The following is an 8,515-nucleotide window of genomic DNA, read 5'->3' as shown; positions in this document are numbered from 1 at the left end:
CAGGGCCCCAAAGAGGAAACGCGCAATTTCAAGCCCTATTGGATTCTTACAACACACTCACACAATTTCGAATAATTACGGTCTGATTAAGGTAAGCCAAATCGTTAATCATTAAACCTCTTTTTTGTTCGTTTAAATTGATCCAGATTTGAATTCTGTACTGCATTATTCATGACGTGTCAGTTATTATATTGTTGAAATATTTTTTTGTTATTTTAAAAAAAATGAAATTAGGCAATTTTTTCGCGTATGGATGTGTGTGATTGAATTTGAAGTTATACTGAATCAAGCTTTTAGTGAGTTATTCGGTTCTGTTTTGAGATCACAACATTGATAATTTGTTACTACTTTTTAGTATGTGATGTGTTTTTTGGTCCAGATTTGAATTCTGCACTGCATTATTCATGCCGTATCAGTAGTATATTGTTGGAATATCTGTTGTTGCGTTTTTTAAATGAAAATCAGGCGATTTATCGCGTATGGATGTATGTGATTGGTTTAGAAGTTTACTGAATCACCGTTTTAGTTAGTTATTCGGTTCTGTTTTTGAGATCACGACATTGAGAATTTGTTACTTCCTTTGTTCCAATCTATGTGATACTTTTCACCTCCCGAGATTCAAACTGCATGAACTTTGACCAACATTTTTAGATGTATTTTTCACCAAATTGATATGAGAAAAGTTACAACTTATACTACTTTTCATGTAGTTTTTCAATATGTAAATCTATTATTAAAATAGAGTTAATCAAATCCAATTTAGCTTCAAAGTAAATTGAATCTCGTAACGTGAAAAGTATCACATAGATTGGAACGGAGGGAGTACATTTTTCGGAAGCATTATTTAATTGCACTTTGGACTTAGTTTGTGATGTGTTATGTGGTTATAGTATAGGTATATAGTGAATTTGCCTTTCAGATTGATTTGGCTCTGTAGGAAAGCATTGGCTGTGTAAGGAGAAGGATATTTATACTGATTCGGTATGGTGTGAAGGCTTTGTAAGCCACAACATTGGGAAACTCACAGCGATGCGGAGACGAAACAATGATTAGGAGTTGTACCTTGAACAACTTTTTACATTGTGAAGAGTTGGGGAGTATAGTATATTGTTGGAATTTCTTTTCTTATTTTTTTTTTACTAATGAAATCAGGGCAATTTTTCTCTTATGAATAACTAACTAAAAGGTTGATTAAGTAGACTTCAAAACCAATCACATACATGCATTGAGATCACGACATTGAGAATTTGTTACTTCTTTTTCCAGAACCGTTATTTATTTGGAGTTGGACTTAGTTCATGATGTGTTCTTTGGTTATAGTGTAGGTAGTGAATTCGCTTTCCGATTGATTTGGCTCTGCGAAAGGCAGAAAAGAGGATCTGTAGGATAGCATTTGCTGTGTAGAAGAAGGATAATTTATACTGGTTCAGTACGTCGTAAAGGTTTCCTCGCTGCAACATTACGGATCTCACACCGATGCAGAGATGAGACGGCATTAAGAAGTTGTACCTTGAAGAACTTTTACATTGTGAAGAGTACTTGTGGAGTATAGTGAATGAAAGGGTTTTCAGAGGGAAGAAAGAGATGACTGTTGTTGTTATTGTGTGGTTGGAGGAACAATGACTGGGTGGTCATTGGGTCTTCGGACTGGAAGCGATGGGTCGTTGCAGCAACTGGCACAAAATGGAGTTTTGCACTCTCAGAATTCGTTTGTCTTGCGTAAACCTTCAAAGACATCACTTTCTGGTTCCAGAGAGAAGGAAAGACTTCTTCCCTCTATTTGCAGGTTTTTGGTGCGAAGGCAGGTTGGAATGCTGATTTTGGTTGCATTTGCACTCTTGGCTTTTGTTGCAGGATTTTCCATGGTTAATAAAGGTCCGTTTCCTAAAGTCTGTTTGGTTTTTTTGTTTTAGAATGGGGATCTATTTATGTTTTTAACTTTAGTAGCTTTATTCGCTCGCTCTAATACTTTTTCTTAGTTGGACCAAATACATATTGTGGATAGGTGAAGGAAACGACCAATTGAAATGAAAGTGTTGGTTTTAACACACCTGCACAAGAGACATAGGATACAGCCACTGAGAAGGAATTAGAGTCACAAGTTTGAGTAATTGCAAGGAATAGAATAAAGTTTATGTCATTTTCTAGACTGTATTCTGAGAGCAGTGAAGTTTTACTGTATGTTGGCTTCTGGCCTTGTAACTTCTACTCTATTGAAGAAAAGCGTGAAGTTTTGTTCTTGACTTCCAGCTTTATTGGTGTAACCTCTTATCAATGTGACATTTAGTGAAACAATAAAATAAAATAAATATGGAGAGACAGGGATAATTCTAGTTCTTACTAATTAAATAGTTAAATTAGAGCGGCTTCTCTGCTAGGGTCGTATTTGGAAGTCATAAGCTAAAAGTTCTTCACCTGTTAATTGGATTAATGATTTGATAATAAATTAAAAACATTTCATATTTTATTTTCCTTCGGGCGTGGTGTGGCAGCGAATGAAGTAGGTATCTATCCTGTGTTGATCTGTGAAATGCACTAAGTAAAGTCATAGTAATTTGTCTCACTACTGCAGTCATAGATTTATAGTGAATTTGTTAGTTTACTCTTAATGTCTTTCTTCTTCTGAGCATCGTTGGAGTATCGATCTATTTCATGTCCAAAAAAGAGAAAAAGGAATTTATGGTAGGTGTGGTGCTTGCCTCTTTTTTTTTGTGAGAAGTGGCAAAACCATCATCACCTGTATACTGCATTTTATTTGGTATTGAAGTTGCTTTTGTAGTTTGTAATGAGATGGATTTCCTGATTTTCGTACAAGATTTTTGCCATTATCAGATGATGCATCAAGGAGCTCCGAATTGGACTTCAAGGATTGGTTTGAAAACAGCACATATCATTTATCTGCATTATTACCCAGGAAGGTTATGGTATGCGGTGAGAATAATGCTCAGCTGCCTCCTCCCCATGCTTTGGCTATGACAGAGGCTAAAGATTCAACTACTTTTCCCGATCCTTGCCGAAATTTTGCATTTTCCCCTCCTCCACCTGGTGATAGCAGGCGAATTGGGCCTCGACGTAAGTGTAAAACTCACTTGTTTCCAACCTGATCTTATTTCTTAGCTGATCTCACAAATTTGTATTCTATCCTTTGCTTTGATCAACACTTCATGGAATGTTATAATCTTGGTTATACTCTCTTTCATTTTCATTCAGCATGTCTTGTATTTATAAATATTTTGCTTGATAAAAAAAAAAATTCAGCATGTCCTGTATGCTACGTTCCTGTGGAGCAAGCAATAGCTCGTATGCCTAGAGTCCCGTCAGCGTCACCCGGGCTTCAGCATTTAACTTATTTCCATGAGCAAATTCCCATGAAGACTGAACCTCACAGGGGTTCTGCATTTGGTGGGTACCCTTCGTGGGTGGATAGGAATGCTTCTTTTGACATAAAAGAGTCAATGACTGTGCATTGCGGGTAAGTTGCACTTGTCATCTTGACACAGTCACTTGTCTTATTGTTGTTGGCTTTAGTGTTTTGTCCTTCTTCCAGAGTATTTGCTCTTTGCCCATCCCTAATATTTTTGGGTCAGATTTGTCAAAGGTTGTAGACCTGGTGATCAAACGGGGTTTGACATAGATGCGGCTGTTCTAAAGGAGATGGAGCAATTCCATGACGTCATTGTTGCATCAGCCATATTTGGTACTCTATAGCTATGCTCCATGTTTTCATCTTTTTAATTTTTTTATGTTTCTTAAATAAATCTAGCAGTATAAGGTGCAAGAGGATCAGAAAATGTAGCCAAGCTAGAAGTGGCTAGTGTCAAAACCTTAAGAACTTTCATCAATCTATAGCACTGTACTACACTGATGCATGAGAGATAATCAGGCACTTATTAGCTGTCACCCATCAGTGCCACCTAGCTACGTCTTAAGAAACAAGTTTGCTTTCGTGCACTGCTTATTTTGATCCTTTCAAAATCCATGATTGGTTAAGCAAAATTTTCATAAGTGTATAACATCCTCCCCATCCTGATTGTGCATGATACAGTCATTAGCAAAAAAATTTAAAAAGTATGATTTTGATATTTGAATTTTCCAGAGCTATGCAAAAGATAATATATGAATAATAGGGCAAAGTTGTATTTTTATTTATTAAGTTGAACAATAGTGTAAAATATTAGTCTGAATTAGAGAAAAGATGATCATTTTGGTATTGGTTACAATAAATTAGCTTAACTAAAATGACTAGCTGGTATTGTCTTTTTTTGAATCTGGTAATGTTTGTCTTTTTGCCAGCGCTAAAAGAGTTTAGTTTTGTTTTTAAGTGGCTGTTCAATTATAGAATTTTATTTGCTTATCTTATCTATGCGCCTAGAAACGGATACAATGCCTAATACTAAATGGAGCGGAATTTTTTTTCTGTAATATTTTTGAATTGGATTAGATAAGTTTGCCTTTAAGACTTGATATTTATCTCTTGTGGCTTCTCTAGAAGTTGGAGAATTAGTATTGTGGCATTTGTATCAGGCAGCAATGAGATTATTTATCCCTTACCTCTATCTACACAAATGCTCTACAGGAAATTATGATGTAATTCAACAGCCAAAGAACTCGGGTAAAATTGCACTTGAAAATGTTCCCTTTTATATGTTTGTTGATGAAGAAACAGAAGCATCCTTGAAGAATTCTAGCCTCTTGGACAGCAGAAATAGGGTTGGTTTATGGAGGATCATTCTTGTTCGCAATGTGCCTTATTCTGATGCGAGACGCAATGGGAAGGTTTGTTTTCCTGGTGTTCTTCCAAATCCTCCCATCTCAATCAAAGTTTCTCTCAAATATTAAACCTGATCCCTGATCTGCTTTCTTCTAAGGGGTTGAGGTCACGCAAGTGCTTGATGTGGCATCTGGGTATGAAAACACACTAAATTCTGAGCATGCTGGTCGTAGGAACCAAAAAAAAAGAAAAGAAACGAAAAGCAATGAACTTTCGTAGTCATATGTTGCTTTTGCCTTTTAGTAATATAAGTATCTATTGTGGAACATTGTAATATAGCACCGTAATCACTGTTAAGTTAGTCTTTTACACGTCTAACTGGAAATTAGTGTTAGCAGATTGAGGGATCCTATCTTTTGATTCATGCCATGTTGGCATAATATTCTAAACTTTCCTTTTTTGATTACCGAGAAATCCCTGAGGGTTTCGAAACTCGGTGGGTAATGGGCCACCCCTCTATCCTTCTCCACTTAAATACCCAGTTTTTTGTCTACGACAGGGTTTGAACCCCTGACATGTGCCTAAACCACATATCACTTGCTGCACTCTAACCACTAGACCAAATCCCTATGGCAATGTAATAGTCTAGATTTTTCTTCACAAATGGTGATGAGAACAAACCAACACTCCAAGAGGTAATAGAATATATGCGATGTCTTCTTCTTCTTCTTCTCTTCTCTTTTTTTTGTAGAGGTTCTGTTGTCATTCATCTGACATCAATGTGAATTTATTTTGTTATATCTTTCTTTCGTGGAGTATAATTTCAGAATCTCTTTCGTATGTTAAGTGCTGATTAAAAGTAGAACATATGAATATGGATTTGCTTGAAAGAGATGTATCTGTGGCAGGTACCTAAGCTCCTACTGCATAGGCTCTTTCCTAATGTCCGCTATTCAATTTGGATAGATGGAAAGCTTCAGCTCGTTGTTGATCCCTACCAGATCCTCGAGAGGTACATTTGGTTTTACTGCCTCTTGTGTCCTTGTATGCCCGGTTGAAATACCTTATACTTGAAGAGATTCTACAATAAAGTTCTAGCAATGGCTAATTATTGGTGATAAGGGAAAATGGTTTTTAATGATGGCTAGCTACTGTACATGGTTTTGATTTGGCAATAGATCTAATTCATTTTTGTTTAAGCTTCCCTTTATTACTTATCATATTTTATGCATATCATTTTTCCACGCATATGATAGAACCAGTGCTAAGCCGATAGCTGTGGGGTGAAGCTGATATATCATGGGTTATGACTGGGGTTTGGAGGCTTGGAGCCGATGAAGAACTGCATCATCTAAAACCAGATTGTTGTTGCTGATTTTTTTAAGTTTCCTGGCTTCTCCGTGCAAACTCCAAAGTGTTAATGCTGTGTAGTAATTATCATTAATGAGTTGATTTTCCAAGGAAAGATAATATACATACTTTTGTTAAGAAAAGATAACTTACATACTTGTATCTGCTCATTTTAGGTATTGATCAAATGATTGTAATAGTGGAAGTATAGAATGATGAATGGTCAATGGCCATAATGCATAACGGTATCCATATTCTATTTGTGGATTGTACCTTGAATGTGTTTTGTATGGGTGCTATAGTAAGACTTTATTAGGTAGGATACTGCAGCCCTAGGGCTTTCCTATGATGCCACCCCTCGGACAATGGTCAATGAGTTATTGATGATTACCTTGACAGAAGCAACAGATTGATAGTTTATTCTCATATTTTTTTCCTATTGCTGTATATTTTCTTTTCGACATGACCATATTTTATTTGTTGTAGTGGCGGCAGGCGTGTACCTCCTGAACAAATGATTCATTCTTTTTGTAGGTCTATACCTTCTAGTTGCGATATCTCACCTCTACTTTAACTTTCTGAGTTTCTTCTTTTCTATTCTGTCAGATTCTTGTGGCGCCAGAATGCTACTTTTGCTATTTCAAGACATTATAGACGTTTTGACGTCTTTGAAGAAGCTGAAGCTAATAAAGCTGCAGGGAAGTATGATAATGTATCCATTGACCACCAAATTGACTTCTACAAGAAAGAAGGTTTAACTGCATATTCGGAGGCTAAGCTTCCTATTACTAGTGGTGGGTCCATAGTTTCATTTTGTGTTTATTTAACCACTCGCTCACAAAATTTACTTAGCTTAGCAAATTTTCTGCAGATGTTCCTGAAGGATGTGTTATTATAAAGGAGCATATTCCCATAACAAATCTCTTCACCTGTCTGTGGTTCAATGAAGTTGATCGTTTTACCTCAAGAGACCAGTTGAGTTTTTCCACTGTTAGGGACAAATTGATGGCAAAAGTTAGCTGGAACGTCAACATGTTTTTGGATTGTGAGAGGCGGAATTTTGTGATACAGGTATCCCCAAAAGAAAACCTCCCTTATTCCACCCAAAACCTATAATTAGCCAAGATACCACTAAAATGTATTTTGATTCTTAAATTGGGAAAAGTTGGATATTACGTGTACGTTTCCACTTTTACGGTTAGCTAGTTATTTTCCTTAAAGTTTGCTGCGCATTACAATCCGATACTTTCTCATAGCATAAGAGTGTCTATACCAAATCTATGCAGGCATACCATAGAGATTTACTGGAGCAAAGGGCTCACATGCAAGTTGTGAGAAGAAGTCATCCTCCACCTGCTTTGGTTCGTGATAGTTCATCCAGTAAATCTCCTGTAAGGAGACCTCCAAAGCGTGGAAGAGGTGAAAGGAAGTCTAATTCAAGGCGACATCGGAAAGCTGGGGCTGGAAATAAGGGAAGCAGTGCAACTTTTTGATTTTCTTGTCCTCCCCCTTTTCTCCCCTTCCTTTTTTGGCTGCCAAAAGAAGAGAATCCATTTTTTCAACCTATTTGTTCCTTACTATTATTCAGCAAGGTTAGGACAATTTTGATAGGTACTTCTCAAATGGGCGAAGAAAGAAATTAGTTTTACTTTTGTTTGAGGTTGTGAATATCAATTCAATTAACATTGTAGATATCACTAATTGAAATAATAGGTTGGTCCATTCTTGTTTCAATAGATGTCATATTTTCTGCTAGTAACTCTACAACAATGAAGTTATATATGCTACACGCAAATGAATGAGAGGGTCATTTGTAAGTGACGCAGACATTCATATTGCACCAGTTGGATATAAGTTTAAACTTGTGATTAGAGCCTTGAATTCTCTCCCACGTATTGTTGAAAAGAGCATGTATGTGGTTGATGCTCCAAGCAAGTTCAAATGTTAAATTTTTCATCATATATACTGTGAGATTAATATGGATTTAAGAAAAACATATGTTTGAAGACCCCAAAAAGAAATTATGATGTTTGAAATTATTATGGATTAAAAAGAAAACATATGTCTGAAATTAAAATTGATTTATAAATATCCTAAAATGTTTTTCTTTTGTACAAGCTTGTATCCAATAACTAATTGAATATCCAAATATGTGTGGTATATTAAGAAGAAATACACAGTCGTATATGACTATGTGACAAATAACAGTCAAAATATACCCTATTTGAAAGTTGATTATTCAATATTTCTTCACTCTCACGTGCCTAAAAGAGAGGTATCGATGGTTTTTGCCATTTAGCAATTCAGCAAGGTAATTAGAACAAAAAAGAATTCAGATGTTAAAAAAACAAGAGGTATTATGCCAATGAAAAGAAAATATATCTATCAAACCAAAAAATAAAAACAAAAACAGATATAAAAAGAAAAAAGAGAAGTAGGGGTAAATTCGTCTAA

At 35.9% G+C, this 8,515-nt stretch overlaps 1 protein-coding gene across 4 annotated transcripts; it reads left to right on the top strand.

The window, feature by feature from the left end:
* LOC132037938 (probable hexosyltransferase MUCI70) lies at window positions 1-7,783 on the top strand. 4 transcript variants are annotated; one of them, XM_059428606.1, is made up of 11 exons: window positions 24-91; window positions 938-1,102; window positions 1,326-1,875; window positions 2,833-3,072; window positions 3,259-3,472; window positions 3,588-3,697; window positions 4,577-4,776; window positions 5,620-5,723; window positions 6,668-6,855; window positions 6,933-7,132; window positions 7,348-7,783. In XM_059428606.1, exons 3-11 carry the CDS (start codon window positions 1,620-1,622, stop codon window positions 7,552-7,554), a joined length of 1,719 nt encoding a protein of 572 aa, XP_059284589.1. In that variant the 5' UTR covers window positions 24-91; window positions 938-1,102; window positions 1,326-1,619; the 3' UTR covers window positions 7,555-7,783. The 4 variants fall into 4 exon arrangements, with proteins under 4 accessions (XP_059284586.1, XP_059284585.1, XP_059284589.1 ...); XM_059428605.1 differs by having other exon boundaries at window positions 1,321-1,875; XM_059428603.1 differs by lacking the exon at window positions 938-1,102 and having other exon boundaries at window positions 1-91.
* Window positions 7,784-8,515: the final 732 nt, after the last annotated feature.

Source organism: Lycium ferocissimum, chromosome 11, assembly GCF_029784015.1.
Source record: "Lycium ferocissimum isolate CSIRO_LF1 chromosome 11, AGI_CSIRO_Lferr_CH_V1, whole genome shotgun sequence".
Taxonomy (NCBI): Eukaryota; Viridiplantae; Streptophyta; class Magnoliopsida; order Solanales; family Solanaceae; genus Lycium; species Lycium ferocissimum.
This window is presented reverse-complemented; position numbering and strand designations above follow the sequence as displayed.